Source organism: Amphiura filiformis, chromosome 6 (assembly GCF_039555335.1).
Source record: "Amphiura filiformis chromosome 6, Afil_fr2py, whole genome shotgun sequence".
Lineage (NCBI taxonomy): Eukaryota > Metazoa > Echinodermata > Ophiuroidea > Amphilepidida > Amphiuridae > Amphiura > Amphiura filiformis.
The window spans coordinates 47,882,440-47,909,219 of record NC_092633.1 but is presented as its reverse complement, the minus strand read 5'-3'; the positions used below and the strand labels follow the sequence as shown (position 1 = coordinate 47,909,219).

The window sequence follows — 26,780 nt, the reverse complement described above, 5'->3', positions numbered from 1 at the left end:
AGGTCAAATTAATTTATAGTTCTGCACTTATTTAGCGTACAATGATTGGCTGCATATGATATATAATAATTTTGTAAGTACTAATGCAAATTGGCCAACGTTTATACACAAGTAATATACTTAATTTATTTATATTTTTACAGTGATTCATTTGTGTTAATCTTGCTATCAAAGATTATGCCTTCGCAGTTCATTGTTGAAGATAAAAATGACGGTGCTGACGGAAAAAAACGCAGGCGTCGGCAAAAGGGTATGCAGGATTCTCGTCCAATTTACTCGGAGAATGATTTCCAACAACATTATAGGTATACGGAAGACCAAATTGGAGCGTACGAGAAAATAAAAAGGAAACTGAAGGAGATCGATTGTTCAGCTAGGGAGGATGGAAATTTCTTTTAAGACTGCTCCCGATCCTTCATTGGATCCCAAGTTATAATCTTAGAGATGATATAATAGGTGATATAATATCGGGGATAACTACGGCTATTATGAGGATTCCGCAAGGTAAGGGATGAAAACTCGATCAAAACTCGACCGGCGGTCAACCGCCGGTTCTGTCCGGTTCCGTCCGTTTCCGATTGTTCTAAATAATGTAAACCGCACGGAACCGGCGGTCAACCGCCGTTCCAGTTTTGATTCTAGTGGTTCTAGTAAGTTGCAACGATCCCAAAATGGTTATTTCTGACCATTACAGAACTTTTTCATATCTGAATGGATTTTCTGATCTTTGCAATACCTTTTTAGTTCTTTGTATAACTAAAAGGTTCTACATACAGGACAGCTTAAGAACCTTTATGTTCTACTTGGAACCTTTTTTTTTTTTTTTAATTATAAACTGCGTTTATAAATAATATACAGTAAGCCAAATAATTAAGGTACCAGTTATTATATCCTAAACAAAGACAGATATATCATAATTGGAAGCAGCAGCCAATAGCTGCATCTGTTAGCTCGAATTTAAGACCTCATTCGTTGAAATTGTTCAAGAAATAAAGACATGACGATCCAAAAGGCCAAGGAAGATGCCAATTTAAAAGTTCCAGTTTGGTCCATTGCATGCCTCGTTGATTTGTACACAAAGCACTCGCGAACAAGAAAACTATCGCCGTGCTTCCATTGATTAGCACATTAAAACAAGCGTTGTGCTTTCATTGGTTAGAACACAAAAGTGCTTTTGATTTCGTTTCTTCATTAGGTTTTAGGTCACTGTTTCTTTAATTCTCAACCAATTTCAACAAATAAGGTCTTAAATCAGAGCTTCAGAGGACAGGTATTGACTGCTTGCTTTATTTAGGATATACAGGGGTGAATCTTACCCAACTGGTACCTTAATTTTTGGCTTACTGTAGTATAGACATGATAGATAACAGTATTTCAAATGTACTTTTTGAATTAGTCAATCATTCATCGCACACTAGAACACTTTATACATTAAATTTCCATTACAATGTAAAGATAACATAGTCAGATAAGCCCCAACGTACTTGCCTGTACGGAGACCTGAACCACAGACACTCGAAGACGAGTCCGATACTCTACCAACTATTACGTTATACAGGGCTGAAGTCTGACGCACACCGTCAGGGAGCAACACACTGCACTACCGCCCTACTCAACGCACGAGATCAAGTGATCAGCTGAATATTTTCGACCTACATCTATTCGCCGTCGAAATGATGATGTAACAAGATTTATTACCATAGCAAAAAATGAATACAATTTTTGAATAGATCGCCCTTCACTACAACGTTCACGCGGTACCTATGCATTGAACCATAGATGTCAAAGAAATGCTAATCACTTGCACCTGTAACATTAGTATCTTTGAAAAGAGCGGTATTGTATTCTATCTGTGATTGCAGACATACACAGGTGATGAGTGCAACCTGTTAGAGGTATCATAATACTGTTTAGTTTTGCTCGCGCTGTGCCTTTGATCTTCAACACATAGGCTATACGCTGGCGAAGTTACATAATTAATCGGATTAATTACCATAGCAATAGGTGGAAACAATTTTGAACATATCGCGCTTCACTACAAGCAGGTTACACTCATCACCTGTGTATGTCTGTAATCATAGATTGAATACAATACTGGTCTTTTCAAAGATACTAATCTTACAGGTGCAAGTAATCAGCATGATATGGTTCAATGAAGAGGTACCGCGTGAACGTATCAGTGCAGCGCGATATATTCAAAAAAAATTCACCTATTGCTATGGTACTTAATCCGATTATTGCGTAACTTCGCCAGCGTATATGTCACCTTTATATGTAAGTTACGAGCTTTTGTTTCGATTTTGAACCAAAACAATGACAATGTACGAATGACCTATATTCTCTTAAATGTTTCATTTTACTTTCGTAATTTTCTTTTTCAGCTATGGCCTATGCGATTCTTGCCACGTTACCGGCTGTGTATGGTCTCTACGTTGCTTTCTTCACAGTTTTAGTGTACGCAATATTCGGGACATCTAAGCACATATCAATTGGTATTACAACATTTCTTATTCTCGATTTAATACGCACATACTCCATTTAGTCTTTTTTTACATAAAACAGGCCCTCTCAACTGCCGGCACGCGCGCTACTTGTGGAGCACAAAGTGGCGCACGGTAATTTTAATAAATTTTTTCACTTAAATGGTAAAGAAAAAAGGGGTGAAAATACCCCCTGGACCTCCGATAAAGCACAACTGCGCCTTATTCTATGCACACACGCTACCTCGCAAAGTCATCCCTCATCATGCAGTTATTGTTAACTACATGTATGCACACAACACAGGGGCACTCACAATAGGCAATTGAACCCTACTGGTAGCGCTGTGTTGTAGCTATAGAGGATGAACTAGTTAGCATTACATATCAAAAAGTATAAAAGCTATGATTTTAGTATTTGCTCTATGTTTCAAATACTTATTCTTTTCCAAATATCTGAATCTTCAACCCGGTACAAGCTTTAATAATGGGGGAACATACATTTTTATTAAAAAGAAATCCTACCATCTATCCAAACTCACCATGCTATTCCAATGCACATTTTGCTTCACCGGGCAGCCATGGCTTGGTCGTATTTTGAAGATTGGTGTCATAAAACCGTACAAAAGGTACAAATTTAGTCCGCCTTGATGAGTAAATGACAGCAAACAGCTGCAAACCAGTGAAAAATACCCCAAAACTCGGTCAGTGGAGCTCCGCTCGTACATATCAATAGCGTCATTATCGATTGGATTAGTCGTCCGTAGCGGACAATTCGGTCGCTCATTGGATTAATATTATCAGGTGGTAATAAATTTGCATTGGACAATAGATTACTATATAATAGTTTAGTACTGAATATATCGGTTTAATCTTCAATAAGCGGGTTTATGGCTGGAAAGGTTACGGTGAATTTGCCGTGGACGTAACTGCACTATGTTGACACGTTGACACTTCATGATCACTAAAACTATTTTCCAGCTGACACTTCAAATAAACTAGTTGAGAAGGCCTGATCTAAAACTTTAAGTGTAATCAAAAATCAAAAATCAATAATCTATACATCCCAGATAGGACAAACTATACTTTTTCTGAATCCTTATGACTACAGATCGTGCAAATTCTGATGCAATTAGCAGGCTCTTGCATCTAATAAACCAGCGCAATACAAAACGTGCGGTCAGAGGCAACCTTCCCCTTGTAACTAGGTCGGTGCCATATAGCCGCTGCAGGTCGGTGCCATATAGCCGCTGCAAGCCGCTGCCATTAATATTGTGGGCACCTTCAATAATATTGTTTATTGTTATGATGTCACCGTTCATATTTTTTATATTCTTATATATTGATAGATATTATTATTATTATTAATTATAATCTGTTGTACTTGTACCTTAAATATCAACTGTCATGACTGTGTCCGTTTGTTTGGTAAGGGTTAGAGTTAGGGCTCAAACAAAAAATTCACTATTAACATAAAAATCATCGTCCATGCAATTAGTGACCACTTTTGGTCAGCACCATAAGAACATACAAGACAGAATGCAAATCAGGATTGTGGTCAATGTTAGACTGCTGCCCTCAGTCGTCAACCGTCTGGATTGACGACTGAGAAACGTCAACCGTCTGGATTGACGACTGAGAAAACTACGTGGAAAAAAAGTGACGGATTTTGCAACAGGATTCTTGTGGCATAGAGCATGCGCAGTTGTGTCCAAATTGACCTTTTGACCGAGTTTGTTGTTTTTAGAAGTTCAGAGCGCGGTCTTGTCACAGCGGCGCGGTACAGCGACGCGGTACACGGGCGCCGCTAGTCAGTCGCGCTACGGCGCACAACCAAAGTCGCATTGAATAGTTTTCAGAAGTCCGTCATGATATTGGCTGTAAGATAATCAGTCGTCACTACGAAGCATACACAGTACATGCGAAGTGTAGACGGCTGATTGGAATTAGTCTAGGTCAATGTATGTTTGTTTATTGTTTTAGTACGTATCATGTTTCGTTATTATTATATCATATTAAATTATATATATAATTTACTATATTACTACTAGGGACATGGTCCATCGCCAGTATTATGACAGGTGGTGCAATTGACGAGATCATAGCGAAGGAAGAGGAAAGCAAACCAACCTCTGATACGCAACTCAGAGTACAAATTGCTATTTCTCTCTGTTTACTTGTTGGCATTATTCAGGTATGAGTTCAATTTAGCAGACAATGAATTCTGAATACGAGGAATGATTTTCAATTTGTTTGAATTTGCGATACAGTACAAATTGATGGCAAATAATAAAAAATTGACAGTCTTCAAATTAGTCAACATTATGATATGTACATAAAGTGTATATAGCTGGTAAGAAAAGCCGACCATCACAAGTTGCAGGTATAGGAAGAGGGTAATAATAACTTGATAATATTACAGGCTATTCAAATTAAATAATCAGTCACCACTAATTGCAACATAATCCATGTTGCATGCATCCGTCTCCAAAAAGCTCACACAAAAACATATCAAAAGTCCCCGAAAATCAAAGACATCGAACAGTGAATAATTTGCATTAATCCAAAATGGCAGCTGATGCAGGGGTGAAATTTCAAATTTGGTCAAATCTTGTTTAAAAAAACCATACCAATGTATTCCTCTCGTCATGAGGATTCAGGAAAAAATTAATAAAAAATTATCTTATTTTAATCAAAATGGTCTCATGTTGTTCCGCTTGCTAAAACATTTAAAGCCATATTATAACATTTGCTGTTGAGGACGCCCTCACTGATTTTTTAAAATTCATTTTTTTACACAATTATATTGTACTTTATTAAACAAATATACCCTGCAAAAATCAAGACTCTAGGTGCTGTAGTTTTGTCAAAATCCGATATTTTGAATAAAGCGCCGGAACCGGCGTCTTATTATTACGATAGAATTATTAGTTGAACGCATACACGATGTTCATAACACACAGTGCGGGACGGTGATCTACACAACAAAGGGTCGTACCATAACATGACCGAAGGAGTGGTACGTATTGGCGACATACGCGCTGGTAGTAAATTCCAATTTTCTTTGCTTTGACGTAGTTGTTCGGCTCAAAAATAAAAGGGATATATCTGACAGTAAAAACTAACATTTTATGTCAAAGAAATGCTGATCTATTTTGTATGATAATGTTATAATATTGCTTTAAATTTAAAACATTTTAAAATATTTTGCCATAACTCAGGTGGTTTGTTACCTTGGTTAAATGGTAAAGAAGATCAAACCTATTCTGTAATGTTACTTGTAAAACAAAACATCCAAAACGATGCAACCTTTTTCATTTTGATTTATTTTTGCCGGAGGAACAATTTGAGACCAGATGCATTAAAATTAGAGCATTAGAGCATATAACGCCTTTTAGCCCCACAATTTGACCGTTTAACTTTTTGCCTATAACTCAAGAACGATATGTCAGAGACTGCTCAAACTATACTATTTCTGAATCCTTATGATGAGAGCAATACATTGGTATGGTTCTGATTTGTCAAATTTCACCCTCTGCATAAGCGACCGTTTTGAATTTGAGGAGACTTTTAATGTGTTATCGAAACGATGTTTCTGGAAAACAGAAACTGAATTTAGAACCATTTGAATAGATTGATTAGGTTAAGCTAAATACACTGAGCAAGATAGTTTTTGTTTGAAGGAAATCGGACATACGGTTGTCAAGATATACATGTTTTTAGTTTCTTTGTATTCTATTGTTCTTGCCAATATATTGATGAATTTAATGAGGAAAATTGACAAAATGTGCTCATGAATATTCATGTTTGCCAATATTATACCACCAATGTGTTTCTATGGCCTAAAACATTAACATGTGATTTTCCCGCCCATCTAATTTGCATATTTGCATAATTAATTAGCATTATACTTCACATAAAATCACATGTTAAATGTTTAGGTCATAGAGACACGTTGGCAAAGTTTCAGGTCAAAATTCTTAAAGGTAAAAGTAGTATTCATAAAATATTGGCAAAATATTGGCAAAAATTAATATTAATGAGCACATTTTGCCAATTTTCTTCATTAACTTCATCAATATATTGGCAAAAACAATAGAATACAAAGAATCTTTCAACAGCAATATCTAAAAACCGTTTGTCCGATTTGGCTCAAATTTTAGAATTAAGATTATTTTGCATATCTCTCTGCAACAAGTCTATTTTAATCTCAATCAGAGCAACTTGATTTTTCCTTTCGTACCACCTTAATATGCTTTTCTGAAATGACCTGTTATTATTCGGTCAATGATAAGGCCCAATGCTCTTTAACCATTCCCAGATTTCCAAGATTATTTAGAATCTATTACATGACAAAAGTATGAAACCAACCGTAGATTGACCCAAAACATATACAGTAAGCCAAAAAAATACGGTACCAGTTATGTTCACCCTTGCATATCCTAACAAAAGACAGATATGTCATAATTGGAACCAGCTGCCTATAGCCGCGTCTTTTAGCTCGAATTTAAGATCTCATTCATTGAAATCGTTCAAGAAATAAAGACACAACATCCAAAACCCAAGGAAGATGCCAACTTGAAAATTGCAGTTTGCTCCATTGGAATCCCTAATGATTTGTACACAACGCGTTCCCGAACAAGAGAACTAATGCCGTGCTTCCATTGATTAGCAAGTTAAAACTAGCGTCGTGCTTTCATTGATTAGAACACAAAATTGCAACTTTTGATTTCGTTTGTTCCTTAGGTTTTAGTTCACCGTTAATCTTAACCAATTTCAACAAATAAGGTCTTAAATCATATAGCTAAAGAGTACAGATAGTGGCTGCTTGTTTAATTTTGACATGTTTGTCTTTGTTTTGGATTATACAGGGGTGAACATAACTGGTACCTTAATTCTTTGGCTTACTGTATATGAAATTGTATTTTGCAGGCTGCAATGGGTATATTAAAGCTTGGCATCGTCACTGTTTATTTATCCGAGCCTCTTGTCAGAGGATTCACTACGGGAGCAGCAGTGCACGTCTTTACTAGTCAGTTCCCTAAACTGTTCGGCATTACTGTGACACGATACAACGGAGTATTTGCTTTCGTTTATGTAAGATTATGTAGCTTCTTTAGTTCAAATTACTTTTACGGGTGAAACCTCCACGAGAAGTAGTATATAACATGTACAATAGATTTAAGCATCACTCCAGAAATCCAAATTTCAGAACAAAATTGAATAACTAAGAGGAAGAAAGGCCCAACTCCATCAAAACTGTTTTTGAGATATTAAGAAACAACTTTATATTTGGAAAAGTAGAGACATGTTTTTATTTTCAGGGGACCTTTAATACATGAACATACATTATTACATACATGTGAAATAATAAATGCTGGATCTAACTATTTTTTTGTAAATAAATGTGGAGCTGGGTTCTTCTTCCACTTACGTATTCAATTGTTGTAAACGATTTAAATACGGGTAGTAAAACTATGAAGACCGTTAAATCCTGTTTAAATTTTAACTCTTCGTTAATTACCAGGCATATTGCTTGGCAGACAATATATTAAAATAATAACATTATCCAAATTAAAGGCCCATAAAGTGATTTGCTCATCCGGATGATCGTAAAAGTCATCCAAATTCAGATTATGGTACCTTTGTCATGGTCATAGATGTGCTAACATAGCCTGCTAGTGGTTCAGCCGAAGCCGCATATTTAAGACACGATAAGGCATTTACATGAATCTGTTTATATACTGACAGCATATAAATTAGCCAAATGTATTTAACTTTGTCAATACTGCTGTTTTCTTTGTTTTTTGCCAAATTTGAATGATTTATCCTTCACTTTTAAGAAATTTATGAAAAATTTTAATTGTTCTACACTTGTGCTGCGATCAATGAATGTGTCTTTAAAAGGGCATTTCGTGATCCACAGCCTCATCCCCCACTTTTCTCAAAAAAAGTTGAGATTTTTATATCACTGGAAACCTCTGGCTACATAATGTTTATGTACAAAATATTTCTTGCAGATTAATTCGTTTAGCAAAGATATCGTGAAATTTGAATTTCGTTCTGGTGCACCAGAACGAAATTACAACGTATTGTCTATGGAGCAGTGTAATACACATAATCATGCATAACTCGCAAACGCAATATCGAAATCAATTGAAATTTTGGGAATATGCTTTTTTCGTGGATATGTACTGAAAAATGTCATAAAAAGAGGATGATAGGATCACGAAATACTCCTTTAACTGAATAAAAGTATTTATTATTCCGTATTCATTTTGAATTTAAAAACTTAACCCTTTATGTCAGATGTACAACAATTGTAATATGTTTCAAATAATACTTTCTCCTTTCCTTTTTAGACGTATGTTGAGTTTTTTTCCATCTTATCTACAGCAAACCCTACAGCGATTATCATTAGCGTTTTATCGCTTATACTTCTTGCCTCCATCGGTGAAATTAATGAATTACAGGCTAATAAAGGCTGGTTAAGAAAAGATGGAGAAAAGGGAAAGAAATTACCATTACCGTCTGAACTCGTAGTGGTAAGTGGCTTTAGGTGAAATCATACACCGTATAATTGATGTATACATCACCTGTGAGGTGTTTATTTCCGCAATTCTATTGAGTGTATCAGCTGCACTGTTATTTATTTATTTATTTATTTATTTATTTATTTATTTATTTATTTATTTTTCATTTTGGTATTTTAATGGCTGAAACAAATAGACGTGAATATATGAATACATTTAAATCTTTACCTATAGCAGCCAGCGCATAAACGACAAGACCCATACCGGATTCGAATCGGCAACCTTCGTAATATTACCATGACGCTATAATCAATGTAGCCACAGATGCACACTGGAGAAGAGTCGAAGATTGAAATCTATAATGTATTAGGTTTCGACGCGAATATAGTTTGAGTTAATATCATCATCATTTTCTTTGCCTTTTTGTTCTTTTTTCTTCTTCATCTTTGTCTTCTTATCTAAATATAAAGGAATCAAAAGGTGAATGACAATAAAGCCCAGTCGGCATTGTAACTTCCGGTTTTTGGGACACTTTGGCCTCTGACATATCGGGAAAATTGCTTGCTGTAATTCATTCATGTAGGCCTATTTTAATAATAATGTTATCATTAACAATATTTTAAATAATTCATCATTAATTTAAATAATGAAATAATCATGTTTTTTAAACAATTCTTATTCTCGTAAAACATTTTAAATAATATTTTGTACGCACGAAAAACAATTTTCCTGATAGGTCAGAGAACAAAGTGTCCCAAAAGTGCAAAAATTGTCCCACAATGCATTGCAAATATCAATGACGATTTGGCTTATTACCTGTTTTTGCATTATTTCATATCTACAGGTTATCATTTCAACAGCTGCGTCGTACTTGGCAAACTTTGAATCAAAGTACAATTTACCGGTAGTTGGCGATGTACCGACTGGGTAAGTGTACATTTCTTGTTGAAGTTGAGTTACCGTTCACCCAAAGCAGATTTTCACCACATCACCACAATGCACCTTGCTTTTGCAAAACACCCTAAAACTTGTTCCCGATGCATGCAAGTTCCCATTGAACATGTACACGAAGGAGTACTTTACAGCAGGGTTTGGATCGTATTGATGAGTAAATTATTATTATTATTATTATTATTATTATTATTATTATTATTATTATTATTATTATTATTATTATTATTATTATTATTATTATTATTACTACTATTATTATTATTATTATTATTATTATTATTATTATTATTATTATTATTATTATTATTATTATTATTATTACTAAACTGCTCCAAAAAAGAAACTTACCAGGTAAGAAATTTGTCTGTCAAATTCAAACGACAAATTGTGTTACACTAAATGGGATATGAGTGGAAGCAGTGTTAATTTACGCGAATTTTGACACCTCATTTGTTGCAAACGGATGAGTATTTTTGAAGTTATGCTTATTTAACCGAACCTATCCACTGGATTGAAAGTTGCACTCATACCACTTGAGATGGTTGGCAGTATACAGGTGTAATCAGTGCTCTCCTCTTCTTCTTTGCATGACTAACTTTCCTATTGTTTCTTGTGAGGATGAAGAATGATCAAAGTTCTGAACATCCTTTCATGTGTCTGTTTATTGTGTGAATTCATTGGGGCGGACCTGCAACTTTCAAATTTGATAGTAGGCTTGTTCAAATGAGCATAACTTCAAAAGTTTTTGATCTGTTTGCGACAAATGAGGTGTCAAACTCCGCGTAAATGTACACCGCTTCCACTCATATGCTATTCAGTATAATACGATTTGTCGTTTGAACTTGACAGACGAATTTTACTACTACTACTACTACTACTACTACTACTACTACTACTACTACTACTACTACTACTACTACTACTACTATTATTATTTTTATTATTATTAGTATTATTATTATTATTATTATTATTATTATTATTATTATTATTATTATTATTATTATTAAGCTATTGTTTGTTGCAACCCCCATAATTTTCAATTATAACCGTTGTTATACCGTTGTATTTGATACCAGTGTATAGCAATGGGCCTTCTCTATCTGGTGATAGCAACATAAGCACAAACATTTCTCACATAATATTGCTATGATGTCATATTGTGAACACGCACATGAAATTCTGGCTATGTACAAAACTATAGACGAACTTAATTTTCGGCTAACAATTCTACGAAAATGCGATTTACAACGAATTTATAATATAAAAGGAAATGACTATTTCAACCTAACTAAAAAGTAAACGGTCAGTTGGAATATTTTACAAGAGCGAAATCAATTTTACTGCAGAAAACAATGATGAGCCTCGCCATCACCCCCCTTCCCCCAAGGTCAATTTTTGATGGCAGGATGGGTAGGGTTGTTTGATGTATATAGAAATGGCTTCATTATTAACTAAATACAAACTATAGATGGCGCTATTTATCCTAAATCGTATTTCTTTATTTGCAAGGATTAGGTGATTAATACTGCCATTAAAACAGCTGGAATAGGTGAAACAAGCAACAAGGAAATGTTATAAACATATTTTATCAAACAATAAAAGGAATTATTTGTATTAAAAGCTTGAAAGAGTATTTTCCAGTAACTAAATAGCGCCACCAATTTTGTCATTAATAGATACATTTTATATCCGAAAAAGCTTTAAAAAATACTATAAAAGTGAGTAATTTTGTAAAAGAGGGGAAATTAAAGTTGCGAATGACTCAAAAGCATCTGTATACATTAGCATGATATCACTTTTAGCTGTTTAAGCCTAATATTTGGTTGTACATGTTTTGTTTGAAAAACTAATAAATGATCCCATCAAACAACCGTGGCTGGGCTAGAAATGTAATCACTAAAAATGGGGGCAATTATGGATCTACGATTAGCTTAGGTCGTTTGGACGTAAACTTATTTAAACTTGTTTATTTATGACGGATAAAATCTTACGGTGGTTGGTACCCCTTGGAAGTTCTAAGGTTAATATATATACTAGATTATTATCATCATCATTATCGTCATCATCATCATCATCATCATCGTCGTCGTCATCATCACTCTCACCGATTTATCTTTATATTTTCTTTTTAAATACGGTATGTTTCAGATTGCCGAGGCCGATAGTACCATCCACCAAATACTTCGGCGATCTGATCGGTAATGCATTTGCCATTGCTATCGTTAATTTTGCCATATCCATCTCTCTGGCTCAAACTTATGCGAAGAAGCACAATTATGAAGTGGACTCTAACCAGGTGAAGTTGTAATCATAATTTTGCTGTACTTATCTTATTATTATCAGGCCCGCAAAATGGAGGGAACATCAAGTCCTTTTGGGGGCCTGAGGTCGAGGTCTGTAAAGAGTACACATAGGCCAAAGATTAGTAAATTTCGAAAAAGACGTTGTCCTATGGAGGACCACTTCAAGAGTAACATATTTGTCAACACATGAGCCTACTTCTATGGTAGGTTATCTGTACTTATATAATGACCATCTACAAAGCAAAATCTGTCTTCGATCTGTCTGAGCAAAAAATTATAATTAAGGTATCAGTTATTTTTACCCCTGTTTGTCCTACCCAAAGACAAATATGTCATAATTAAAACCCAGCAACCATAGTAGCTGTATCCTTCAGCTCGGGTCCAAGACCTCATTCATAATTAGCTTTCATTGAAATTGGTCAAGAATTTAAGATGCAATATTGGAAAGTTCCAGATTGCTCAATTGATTTGCATTCGCTATTTCTCTTGTTCAAGAACGTCTCGTGTACAAATCAATAGGGCATCCATTGGAGCAATGACAGCAATCTGCAACTTTTGAATTTGCATCTTCCTTGGCATTTTGGATCACCAAGGCTATATTTCCCGACAGATTTCAAAGAATGAGGTCTTAAATTTGAGCTACAAGATGCCGCTATCGGCTGCTGATTCTAATTATAATATGTCTGTCTTTGTTTAGGATATACAGGGGTGAAAATAACGGGTACCTTTATGCTTTTGCTGTCTGTAGTCTTAAAGCGCCGCTGTTTATGGTGCATATACAGAGGAGTAAGATCAGACAGAGCGCGTACCACCAGTCAAAGTCCCCGTGTATTGTATACTACCAGTTCTCGCATATTCATGAGGGCCGATTGTTCGATCGTGCTGTGTCTAACAATCACGCCAGCGCTGCGTGCCTTCGCGTATATGCGATAGAGCGTTGCGTGCTTTCGCGATTACGCAATAGACCATGAATATACGCGGTAATTGCGTAGCAGTCTCGCCTGTCGCATTTCATGGAACAATCGGCCCTCATTATCGGATGAGGCGGAGACTTTGACTGGTGGTACGCGCTCTGTCTTATCTTACTCCTCTGTGGGTGCATATCAGAATCTGTTCACTTCCTCGAAGAGCTGTTCTTTCATTCATTGTGAATGTATAAACAAAACGGACGGATTGAGATTAGTCTTTAGCACCCTACTCTTTTCAACAATGACTGCACGATTAGACGTACAGGTTTTGCTGTACATGGGACGGGACCGAAGGCTTAACGTCCCCACCGAAGGACTAAATAGTGCTTGAAACAGATAATGTGTAATAGTTTTGTCAGCTTCGTTTCTCTTATCATAATGTATTAAATGCAATTTTATTAAATAATAACCTTTCTCAATAATTATGTTAACAGGAATTAATAGCAATTGGGAATAGCCATATAGTTGGATCGTTTTTCCTTTGTTTTCCACATGCGGCAGCAATGTCAAAAACCGCGGTCCAGGAAGGTTCTGGTGGCAGAACACAGGTTAATATAAAGATAAGACGATAGTTGTAACCACATCAAGCAAAAAAAAGGACAATGTGGTAAAAAAAACACGTTTTTTCATAAATTTGCATTATATTATATTCACCTAATTTCATTTTTTTTTCATAAGCTTTCAATATCATAGGCATATTTGATTAATTTAGTTTTAATATTTAAACAAAGATAATTATGAATGGTAATTCAGCACATCTTTGCCGACAACTTTGCCGACAACACTGCCGACAACTCTGGTGACAACTCTGCCGACAACTTTACCGACATCATCTTCATCTTGCTTGATCAAATCACATTTAAAGCCATAATGTGTAATTTTCATAAATAATAGATTCCTATTTGAATGTTAGTTTTCACCGATCACATTGCCCCCCTTGCCAAACAAATGAGGTAAAACAGGGGTAAAACGAAGAAAAATGCGATTTCATTCCAGTGCCTACAATGCGTGTATTAGTTCGCCGATCGGGTTACATATATTACTGCACGGGGCATCGCGAATAGCGATATGAACATGCAGTTTATACGGTACTGATTCAATGTCAATGATACTTGTGTAGTGAGCTGACATCCACGCCCGCACGGGACATGTTAGCAAGCAGTCGATCGGTGAACTCTGAATAAATAATATAAAAACTTAAATTTAACTGTATTGAAGTACACCACTGAGCATTATAATCATGCAAAAACTTCTAGAAAAATTGAGTGCTTTGCTGTGGAACAAATCGCACGTTATGGCTTTAATAGTAGCATGCTAAATTATTGTAGTGGAAGTGAATAATAAATCACAGATCACACAAAATCCTTTACAGTATAAACCAAAAAATATAATGTAATTAGTGGAGATAAAAATTGTTAATGCAGAGCAGCAGCTGCAACGGCATGAAAATTACAATCAATATAATGGCAAGTTAGTGGTACATACTAAATTCATTAAGAAAAATAATGAATTGAAAATTTTAAAAAATTAAATCAGCACTATATCTGCTAATTTTCCAGCTGTGATCAACTACTACGCTGTCATACAATTTACAAGGGCATTCCATTTAGAATAGCTTTCAAATCAATATCGATATCGATATTCAAAATGAATATAATAGTAAACTCTTTGATATTGCCTTGCCACTTGGTGTGATATAATAATTAACTAAACATGTTGCTTTTAGACTTTTTATTTGACGTAAAATATTGTATGTAACATATCTACGTTATTTAATCTACTCCCATTCTATTCCCAGTAATGTTTAAATTCTAACGAATGTTTGATGACGTAAAATCGATAATATATTTCTATCAGGTATTATACATATTATCGATTTTACGACATCAGACGTTCGTTACATCTTAAACATTACTGGAAGTAGAACAGGACTAGATTAAATAACGTAGATATATTACATCAATACTATACGTCGAATACTCGGAATCTGTAGCGACCTTACAGCCTGATATAGTGGCTTCGGGTGGTTGCGGGCTTGGACCAAATGCAAAGCAGCCACTCTCTTTTACTAATTTGCTTTTTTTTTATTTTTCAGCTGGCAAGCATCGTTTCTTCACTGGTAGTTTTAATCATTTTACTATGGCTAGGACCCTTGTTGACACAACTACCCGAGGTATTACCATATTTTATAGGCCTATATCAAAATATACCATAGGTACATTATTCCAATAGTAGCCATGATTTTTACGACTACAGAAGTCATATAATGAAAGTCAGAGATTGAAAGAATAAATCGCGTCTGACGTCATCTGTCAGTCAAACTCGAGCAGGGATTGTTTACACTGTCGTGATGCACGACTTGCTAAACGTGGCGGCATAACCGGGCGCCTTATTGTTAATTTTGCACAACATACAAACCATCTCAAAAGTTGGCGAAAAATAAGGTAACTTTTACAAGGCAAAAAGCAACTTTTCTATGCATTGTTGACATGGTGCCTTCGAAAAAGAAAGTTTCCTACGATAATGACCTAACTTTTGAGATGGTTTGTAAGGTGCAAAATTAACAATTATGCGCCCGGTTATACCGCCGCGTTCAGAAAGTAATCATCGGCGACACTTGTAAACAAACCCTGCTCTAGTTTGATTGACAGATGAGGTCAGACACGATTTAGTCTTATTATCTATGCCTTTCATTATATATAACTTAAATCTCGTAAAAATGGCACTGAAAAGAGGGATTTCTCGAGATGTCGGAGAAAATACAAAATAATAGAGCGGTTGAGTTTCCCCGGGTGCGTTTCACGAGCAATAGCGCCCCTCGCCCGCAAACATGGCAAAGATTAAGATGTTTTTAAATTTCATAATGTTACTCTTTATACCTCTGATATATTTTTAATAAACTGCGATATTTGTATAATTAGGGAGTAGTCAGTGCATGGTTTGAGTCCTGGATCGAGTAACCGACATCCGGACATCTCTGATAGCCATACTATGATGAATAATACACCCGTATTGTAATACTCGAATACAAAACAAGAACAAATATTAAAGGAAGGTGACCTGATATATTTGGAAAATCAAATTCTTTAACAGTTACGTATACCATAAAATGTCATCCCATTCAAGAACTCATGCAAAAAGAACATGTAAATGTGACTAATTCCTAATGGAATTACCGACATTTATACAGCGTGATATTGGTAGTCTGCAGTGTTTTTATTAATGATAATCATCATCATCATGTAATATATTGATTTCAAGTGAAAGGCCTATTTTTTTCATAAACATATTGAAATTAGAAGTTCCAACTCAGTGTTTTTCCGAAGATATCATCAAAAACTGCCTAATTAGTCTCAAATATAGTATACCATTGAGACTAATTCGGCAGTTTTTTGATGATTTCTTCGGAAATATACCGATTTGGAACGCCAAATTTCAATATGTTTATGAGAAATATGGGCTTTCATCTGATACCAAAATCAGCATTTTGATGAGGTAAAGTGGGGGATGAGATTGTCAATCAGGTTACCCACCATGTTAATTTTCTATGATAATTTTGCAGTGCGTATTGGCTTCTATCATTGTCATTGCTTTACGTGGCATGTTCAGACAATTTAAAGATTTACTGATGTTGTGGAAAGCTTCACTGGTAGATTTTGTAAGTATTGCATTTACCTGAATTACTTCAATGACGTTGGTCACATCTAAACTATTAAATATAATTACGATATCATCGTAGGTCTACGTACCAGGGCGTCAATCCATCTTGAAACACAGATTTGTTTTTTCGCGCCATTGTTTCGTTTAAAATAAACCCCCAATTGAAGTCATTTGGTGCACATTTATGTACTATTATTGAGCAAACATCAAAATATGACAGTGTAATAAACAGTGGTTGCAATGAAGGCCCAAATTAAGCCATTTGGTGCACATGTTTACACTATTATTTTATCGTTTGGAATGAAGGCCCAATTGAAACCATTTGGTGCACATTTTTACACTATTATTTTAACGTAACAGAGACTTCAAAATGTGCCTGTCTAATAGACTTGCGCGATGAAGGTGGTATATGAGAGCTAGAAAACATTCATAATAAAGTCCCAATTGAAGCCATTTTGGAACATATTTTCACACATATAGACTCTAGTTTCGTGCTTGCTCGAAATTGAATTTAAACAAGATCGTGCCTGTGATTTTACGATTAAAGTTACCAAAAATGTGGGACGCATTTGATACAGTGTCCCCTTTGAGAAAAACAAAAAGACATTACGCTGTCGATTCCTTGAACAAATCAGTCAATTTTACTAACGCTTTGACTAAAAAAGACTCATTCAACCATAACCTTAAAATTGAACATTGATCTTGCAAAATGCATTCAGCATGACACCTGTTACCAACTGTCAACATTTGATGACCAAGTGTCTTACTTTCTTAGAAAGCTGGAATGAACAAGGTCACCTGCTCATGTATGATGTAACTAATTCGCAGATCATATAGATCTTTGCTATGTCAAACTGGTTAACTTATCATCTCAGCAGGGGTTTCGCGATTTCGCGGGATTGATTTGCGAACTGAAGCTCTCAAAAAGAATAATTTTGATAACAATTTACCATAACACCTTGTCTACGAATATATAGAATGAAAGCTAAATTAATCCAGGCGCCATCCAGCGACAAATATATAACATTATTGAGTCTAATCAAATGAATTACATATACAAGCATAATTATACAAACAAATACTATTGTAAGACCAATCTATTATTTTGGCATATTTACGGCAGGTTCGTATTAAACAGCTTTCTTCAAAAACACTATTATGCTTTAGACGAGGTTTTACGGTATTCTACATCACTAAAAAGTCTGTAGTGGTCATGAAACTTGAAAAGGCTCGATGTACATGTAATACACAAATAACATAAACCTGAAATAATATCTCTAACATTTTGTGTGTCAAATTTTATTACAGCTTTTATGGTTCGTCACATTTTTACTAGTAGTTTTACTAGGTGTAGACTTAGGACTTCTTCTTGGAGTGCTATTTGCATTGGTAACTATTATCGTCAGATCGCAGAGACCATACTGTGCTCTTATGGGACGAATTCCCAAAACGGAGATTTACAGAGATATTTCTCATATACATGGTGTAAGTATAGTAGCACATACTGCAGTTACTGTCCGCTTTCCTATACACAATACACAGTGCTCTCGCCATTGACGCGCGACCTTTACAAATAGTGTATGTTAGAAGTATATTGCATTTGCCTAGTTAACATCACTGTGTGAAAAATAACCGGCCAATATTTAAACTATTCTCCAAACTTCTAGCAAATATATTTCTCTAACATGACCTAAAATTACAGCTAGGTTAGATGTTCAGAAATAGTCGCACTTTCGTAGAATATGAGTGAGGGCAAAGCATAGCTAGCTCATAGCTAGCCAACTCCCCGTGTTAATTGAATGGAGATTTGACCGAAATTATTGAGCTATATTGGTAACGGACCGCTCCGTTCTGAAGGATGCCACAAAAAAAACGGTACGAGCTACATTTAAACTATTCTATGAAATTCTAGAAAATATAGTTTTGTAACATGTCCTAAATTTTTAACTAATTTAGGTGTTTGGAAATAGTCGCACTTTTGTGTTTTAGGAAGGATATGTAAACGACAGATAACACCAAAAATATGAAGAAATTATTTCCAAACCGTGTTAAGTCAACAATCATTATGTTGCTCATTTTCAAGAATGCTGGTTAACAAAAAGCAGGCCATTGTCTCATTTCGTGAACAAAGGTCCACATACCATTGTTTCCTTGCGTTTCCTTTATAATCAGTTACCCAACTGAAGCTGTATTATAGCACCTCATAGCGACACCTCACATATAAAACAGACACATGTGCACAACCAGAGAAGATCCGATTTAATCAGTTGAGCTGTTTCAATGAGTGTTATCTAGGTTTAATAGCTTTTAATGGGGTTTAAGTCCTGCAAAGGTCGAGATGAATTCTACTGTAGACATGACTGCATCATGATTGTCAGTGAAGTAAACGAAGCCTATCACAATTTAGTTCTTCGGACAGTTTATTACCATATTTTAAGAAATGAGAATTATGTTTTGATATAATCGCTATGTGAATAGCTTTTTAGCTAGTTTTGATGGAATCGCTATCAGACATAGTCCCAGTAGAGGTATATATATTGGTTCCGGTGTTTCAGCCCTTAAAAGGGCTGAAACATATAAAAATGGCATGTCATCACCATAGCACCTTGGAATTGTTGTTATAGTTGTCTCGCATGGCTTAGAGCGAGGGATTTATAATCCAAAGAGATTAGAAGCAGAGAGCATCGACTCGGAATTGTCCCGTGCGTATCGCCATTCGCCGTAGAAGTGATTTAATAATCTGATTAATTACCATCGCAATGTTTTTTTTTAATATATCGCCCTGTACTACAAGTAGGTTGTACTCATCACCTGTGTATGTCTTCAATCATAGATTGAATACAATATCGCTCTTCTCAATGATACTATCTTACAGGTGCGAGTGATCAAGATATGAATATTCTATAGAATAACGATCCAGGTCTTTATCCCTGCTCTTTGACATCTATGGTTTAATGCAGAGGTATCGCGTAAACGTACTAGTGCAGCGCGATATATTCAAAAATTGTTTTACCCTATTGCTATGGTACTTAATCCGATTATTACATCACTTCTATGGCGAATGGTACCTAGGCCATATGAATCTAATCCATCTGATTTACACTTCCATAAATCATAATTATTATCTCCATGACCTTGGGGTAAAGAGGAGGGTAATTTTTTTCTTTGCTATGCACCTCGCTTCATTCCAAGAATATCAGTTTTCTTTAAAATATCGGGTTAAAGGTAATGAAAACGTTTTGAACAAAAAACATTGCAACAACATGTTATAATAAAATAATGTTGGCAAACATGTTTGTATTAATTTTTAAGACACTTAAATAACATTATGTTAGAATTTTTGCAGCAATATTTTAAACACGATCTTGACGTACACAATATTCTTTATAAACATCTCAAAAAGTAACTACCCCCCTTAAACAATGGCCATTAATCAACAACGGGCGATTGCATTATGTTAAATGGAGAATCTGTCTACTAATTTGCCTTGTTTCAAAATCGCCTTTACCAAGGCAAATAAACTGACATGTTTCTTATTTCATCTGATATTCCTCTCCAGATTGACGAACTCTCAGGGATTAAAATCTTCCAGAGCTCCTCATCACTGAGCTTTATAAACGCTGAACATTTCAAGAAAACACTGTACAAAATGGTTGGCATCAATCCACAAGAAGTACTAATCACAAGGAATGCAATCAAACTGAATGAAAACAAAAAGGTAAAAAAGAGAGCTTTTCAAAAGTGACACTGAATATTTGCATTGGCTTTCCCTCGAAGCACGCAGATACTGATCACAGCGGAGCGTTCATCCGTCAGGCTTAGTTGAACCCGTAACAAAAGGTAGCAGCGCAGGAATTGCCTTGATGGAGGAAACTTCTAAATTTGTTACTTTTGAAACTCGACCATTCAAATGAGTATAGGTTAGTGGAATAAAATGAACATTAGCGCCAATCCAGCCAAAAATGTTTAAAAGCGGCTGAAAAGAAAAAAATGGACATTTTACCGAAAGGTGGGGGACACGCCCCCTTCCCACTCCACCCCCACCCGGATCGACGCCCATGTCTATGAATCAGCCTCTACACGAGACTTTACTACAGTACAGCCCTTTTAAACGAGCAACCCCCCCATCAAAATAAGAGAAGATAAATTGGAAAAAAGAGAAACGCCTGTGTGCATGTGATTTTGATGAAAATAATCTCATATTTGACTACTTTAGCTTTTATAAAAGTAAATTTAGGCGCACTTCGCGCGAATTTGTTCCAATTTTAACCACACTTGACCATTTAAGCTTCAATATTTTATATTTACACCTTTCTGAGCTCACCAAGAAATCCCCCCCCCGTTGCTGAAGTTTTGTATACGCACCTGTATTATATCAATGAATTACAATTACTTTTGCTTCAGGCAAGTGAACGAAGCATTCTTACCAGCAGTCTCTTTTCTAAATACACATCACTCTCTGAAGATACTGAAGATCCAACACTGTCGCGAACGCTGCCTCAAAATGTTCATACGGTGATCATAGAATGTGGTATGTTTACTTATGTCGATGTCGTAGGAGTGAAAACTTTGCAGACGATTGCAACTGATTTTGAAAAAGTTGATATCCGTGTTGTATTTGCTGGCTGTAAAGGTTTGTATAATAGTGTGTCATGTCTTATATAGTTTACACTGGAACTGATTAATTTCGCTTGTTTTAATTATTGTAAGTAACACATTGGGTGGGTTAAACTGTTCTTTTTGTCGTCGCGGTTCTTATAATATTAAGAAGAAATACTTCGCTTTTTAAAGTGTTTCCGGGAGTGTGGTGGAAGACTCATTCTGATCAATAACACATTTGCACCTTATAAATGTAAGAACTCCGACATTAATTACTGACAGATTCTGCCAGATGTAGTTCAAGGGCCATCCGACTTGAGATGTAAAGTTAAATGTAAAAGATTTACTTTCGTTATGAAATACTGAAATTACAAATTGGGATTAACCATAATATACTACACATCTAGCTACGTCTACATGACTATATTAAATATAGCTACGTCTACATGACTATATTAAATCTGATTAAATCCTAAGTCTGTTCACTATGGCCATTCAACAAACCATTGACTAACCAACCAGTTCATATAGATTCGATCATAATTATTTAATTATTTTAGTAAATGTTTGAATGATTTAAATAAATGTTAAAAAACATTCAATTTATTGCAGCATCAGTACGTAATGCATTACTCACTATTACGTCCATAAATCAAAGCGGTGAAATCGGTCTTGATCGGATGTATGTTTCTGTACACGATGCTGTGTTAAGTTGCCGAAGACCGTCAATCGTTTCAGAAAGTTCCGTAAGTGGGTGATTCTCTGAAAAGAGTAACTTTTAAGTCCCGCGACTTTCGGCGCTCGTAAAAGTTTTAAAAGCGGATTCTTTTTTTCTTTTTTGGCTTAGTCATGGACTTTTGTATGTATAAAAATAGTTAAGAACATCCAAGTGGGGAAAAATTAATTTCTTGGAGTCAAAAAATTCTTCAATATCTGACGACCCCCCTGAAAACTCCATGTCCCGATGTCACGCACCGAATTTTAGTGATTTTCTAGTATTTTTGTGAGCAAGTGTGGGAAGTGAAAATTACCACTGACTGGGGTAAATATCATGTCTAAGAAGGTTTAAATGCTTAAAACCACTTCTAAAGTCAATTTTATGGAATAATTCAAAAATTTGTGTCAAACAATTGCTGTCCCTTGGTTTTGCATCATTGCCGTCACATTGGCATCAAAACGGCTGGAGGTGAAGACCAAATATCAGAGGTCAATAATTTGACCCTGTACGCTGCCTTTTACAGACGACGAAAAACATCAACCCGGAATAGGTGCACATTGGCACTCTTTTCCTGCCAATTTTGAGGTTATCTTCAAGTATACACGCGCGTACCCTTATTCAACATCATCTCCAAACGTTTCTGATCAATTTGATATAAGTCTTATTGTTGAATTTTTCCGGAAAATAATGATGGTTGAATATGTCCCACAAGCTGTTGTGGTGATATGTAACACATGGGTAAGCTTAACCCTGCTATTAATCGTAAGCAATGTCTGAACCATCATCTCCGCTACATCAGTTGGCGTCACAATTTGCCGTGGCGGAGATGATTCTCTATAGGAATTCGTGTAGAAATATCATCTCCGTCACATCACCATCATCTCCATCACATCACCGGATCTTGAGATACAGCGAAGTCTAGTTTAGTTTATCAGAAAATGCTTACCAATTCTAAACCTTCTCATCTGTATGAATTTCATTTTCAAGTAGTGTGAAAACATTACTGAAATCAAATGTCTGTGACGGAGATGATTCTCTATAGGAATTTGTGTAGAAATATCATCTCCGTCACATCACTATCATCTCCATCACAGCATTGTCATCTCCATCACAATTGTTGTTGACCTTTATTTGACCTTTGACCAGACAACATGGAATTTACTATTTGGAATTGTAATTGATATTGTATGTGTTTACTATGTCAATAGAAATTTATTTAGTTATTTCAAGCAAAATTATGAATATACTTAAGTTTGTATAAAAAAAATACTAACAGACATGATATTTTCCGTACAGCCTGCCTCTCATTGTCCCAACTAAATGACGAAAGTACAAAATCATATTTTTTTTAAATGAAAAAAGCAAACATGAATCAAGCAACTTACAAGTTATCCATAAAACGCATAATTAAGAGTTTAAACAATTTTTTTGTTCTTTTTTCCTTTTTGGCCTAAATGTGACGGAGATGGTGCTCACCTGGCACAACCTGCAGATTACGCCCTCTATAATATAGAGGGCGCCCTAAAGATTGCGCCAAATATTGTTTTCATGCACTAGAGACTTACATCCTTACAGATATGTAAAGGAAACATTTTTATAATCATTTTCAAATTCATATTTTCCTATCTTCCAATAGTACACCTTTTCAGAGAAATACCCAAGTATTCTATTGTGTTTCTTTGCACGATGCTGTGTTAAGTTGCCGAAGACCGTCAATCGTTTCAGAAAGTTCCGTAAGTATTCTATTGTGTTTCTGTACATGATGCTGTGTTAAGTTGCCGAAAACCGTCAATCGTTTCAGAAAGTTCCGTAGGTATTCTATTGTGTTTCAGTGCGCAATGCTTTGTTAAGTTGCCGAAAACCGTCAATCGTTTCAGAAAGTTCCGTAAGTATTCTATTGTGTTTCAGTGCACAATGCTGTGTTAAGTTGCCGAAGACCGTCAATCGTTTCAGAAAGTTCCGTAGGTATTCTATTGTGTTTCAGTGCACAATGCTGTGTTAAGTTGCCGAAGACCGTCAATCGTTAAAGTATTCTATTGTGTTTCTGTGCACAATGCTGTGTTAAGATGCCGAAGACTCTCAACCGTGTCAGGAGTTTTCGTAAGTATTCTCGCATGTTTCTGTGCACGATGCGATGTTAAGTTGCCGAAGCTCAGTCGTGTCAGGAAGTTCCGTTAAGTATTCTTGTGTGTTCTGTGCACGATGCGGTGTCAAGTTGCCGAAGACTCTCAGCTATGCCAGGAAGTTATTCTAGGAGTCCCGTAAGTATTCATCGTTTATCGCATATTGACGAATATCTTCCATCTATGAACCGTCCGCAACGGCATCCCTTTGTATTATATGACTAGCCTACTGAGGGTGACGTTCAAAGTTTAAAGTTGCCATGATCGCTATCCGCGCTCGGCGAATCGCGGAAAACACTTCACATGTTTAGAGACGGTTTATAGTAAATATTTTATTCCGCAATATGCACAAATAACGATTTGAGTCATTTGTAGCTTTGTGCAGAAGGATGCCTTGTTTCTAATTTATATATTAATTATTATCCATCTCAATCTAATATACTGCACACAAAACGTATCCGAACACTTAAAACAAAAGCCACATCTTAAAGATACTAAAACGAAATTACAAAATAAGTAGTCGATAGATAGAGATTTTGTTCTGCGTATTTTGATAGCTCATTCGGAACAATACGACTTTGTTTCCTAACTTGAATCGTATTTTTAAGAATGTTTATACAATTTTTTTGTTATTTGATGAAATACAATAATTGGGGAATGCATGAACAGGGTTCATTAATCGAATTGAAGCCGTGATCGTAGTTTATATTATTCGCTGTAGAAGTGACGTAATAATCGGATTAACTACCATAGCAAAAGGGTAAAACAATTCTTGAATGTATCGCGCTGTACTACAAGCAGATTGTACTCATCACCTGTGCATGTCTGCAATCATAGATTGAATACAATACCGTTCTTTTCAAAGATACTAATACTACGTGAACGTACTAGTGAAGTGCGATATATTCAAAAAAAATTTACCCTATTGCTAAAGTATTTAAATCCGATTATTACATCACTTCGACGGCGAATACCCAAGGCAGATCATGCCCTCAATTTTATTAAGAACGAACTTATACATTTTTTACTTTTTTAGGTTGAGCTGGCTGAAAGTACAATGTCTTCGTGAAGACAAGCCGTAATGCAAGAAAGGACAACAAACAGCAAATTTTAAAGTGTTTTAAATCGATTAATTAGCATTTATGTAAATTAGCTAATTAAATATGTAAATTAGAGGATTGCTAGACAATATATAGTGTTGATTGCTGTTGAAACTAAACATGTCACAGCATTTAGAAACTAAACACTGTGACATGTTTAATTACCTGTAACACTTATTACACACTAAATGGTGTTCAAACTGAACACAATATACACACAAAATTTTAAGGACAATAATGTGTGTAGCCAAGTGAATAGGTATTAAAAACAGTGTGTTTGACGATCTCCTGAAGAAACCAACTGGCAACCGAGTTGCTAAGCAACAACGAATTGTACACAGAAGGTCGTCACAACAACACCAGTGTTGATAAAGAAATCTGACAGATTTCGAAACGTCCACAGTAAGTGCTGTTTCATTGGACTAGAACTATGAAATTCGTCTCTACATGTATATGTGTAGCCAAGTGTTTAGGATTTTCATTCAAATTCCTAATTTTGAATATGTGACATGATTAATGTGATTTCAACCAAAACATGATAGATTTTTATTCCTACACCATTTTTGGTCAAATATGACCATGTCATTAAGGGATCTAAAATGAGCGTTTATTGCGTTTCGACAGTATTTTTGGGGGGACATTAGAGCACCTCAGACCTATCGAATTGCATTCTGAATACGAAGCATGTCTTTCTGATATCAAATAATTTTTCATTTTGAAAATCACAATATAATACAAATTTTATGACAAATTATAAAAATTTGATATTTTTCAAATTTTTGATATATAACAGTCTTCGAAGTAAATTATCCAAATCTAATGATATATTCTTAAAGTGTATGTAGCAGGGAGGAAAAGCCGACGGTCAATTGAAAATTTTGACTTTCATATTGAAGATATGGATTTTTTTCCCAAAAAGACCTTTTTTATTTTGGTGTTTTGGGAAAAAAAATCCATATCTTCAATACGAAAGGTCAAAATTTTCAATTGATCGTCGGCTTTTCATCCCACCTACATACACTTCAAATATAAATCATCAGATTTATAAAGTTTACTTCGAGTACTGTTAAATATCAAAAATATCAATTTTTGATGATTTGCCATAAAATGTGTCACAGTATTACATTGCGAATTTCAAAAAATCAAAATTATTTGATATCAGAAGGACATTCTTCGTATTCAGAATGCAATTCGATATGTCTGATGTGCTCTAATGTCCCACAAAAAATACTGTCCAACGGTTCATACCCCAGCCCTTAATGCACTGCCTAGTGCTAAAATTGTTGTATACAAACATACAAAAAACAATGTTTGTCATTTTATTAATCAGCCAAATTTCAAA

At 35.3% G+C, this 26,780-nt stretch overlaps 1 protein-coding gene across 1 annotated transcript; it reads left to right on the top strand.

The window, feature by feature from the left end:
• The first annotated feature begins 227 nt into the window (after positions 1–227).
• On the top strand, positions 228–26,129 carry LOC140155521 (prestin-like). The gene is made up of 15 exons (XM_072178394.1): positions 228–504; positions 2,382–2,492; positions 4,529–4,671; positions 7,410–7,574; positions 8,840–9,022; positions 9,855–9,937; positions 12,116–12,263; positions 13,673–13,786; positions 15,334–15,411; positions 16,801–16,896; positions 18,207–18,383; positions 20,458–20,616; positions 21,303–21,531; positions 22,110–22,243; positions 25,375–26,129. The coding sequence occupies exons 1-15, from the start codon at positions 489–491 to the stop codon at positions 25,405–25,407; spliced, it is 1,869 nt and encodes a 622-aa protein (XP_072034495.1). The 5' UTR covers positions 228–488; the 3' UTR covers positions 25,408–26,129.
• The last annotated feature ends 651 nt before the right edge of the window (positions 26,130–26,780 follow it).

Excerpts from the sequence above, each read along its gene's own strand:
- LOC140155521 (XM_072178394.1), top strand. Across the intron at positions 7,575-8,839 it reads GAGTATTTGCTTTCGTTTAT|ACGTATGTTGAGTTTTTTTC; the intron begins GTAAGATTATGT and ends TTTCCTTTTTAG. Across the intron at positions 21,532-22,109 it reads TGTATTTGCTGGCTGTAAAG|CATCAGTACGTAATGCATTA; the intron begins GTTTGTATAATA and ends AATTTATTGCAG.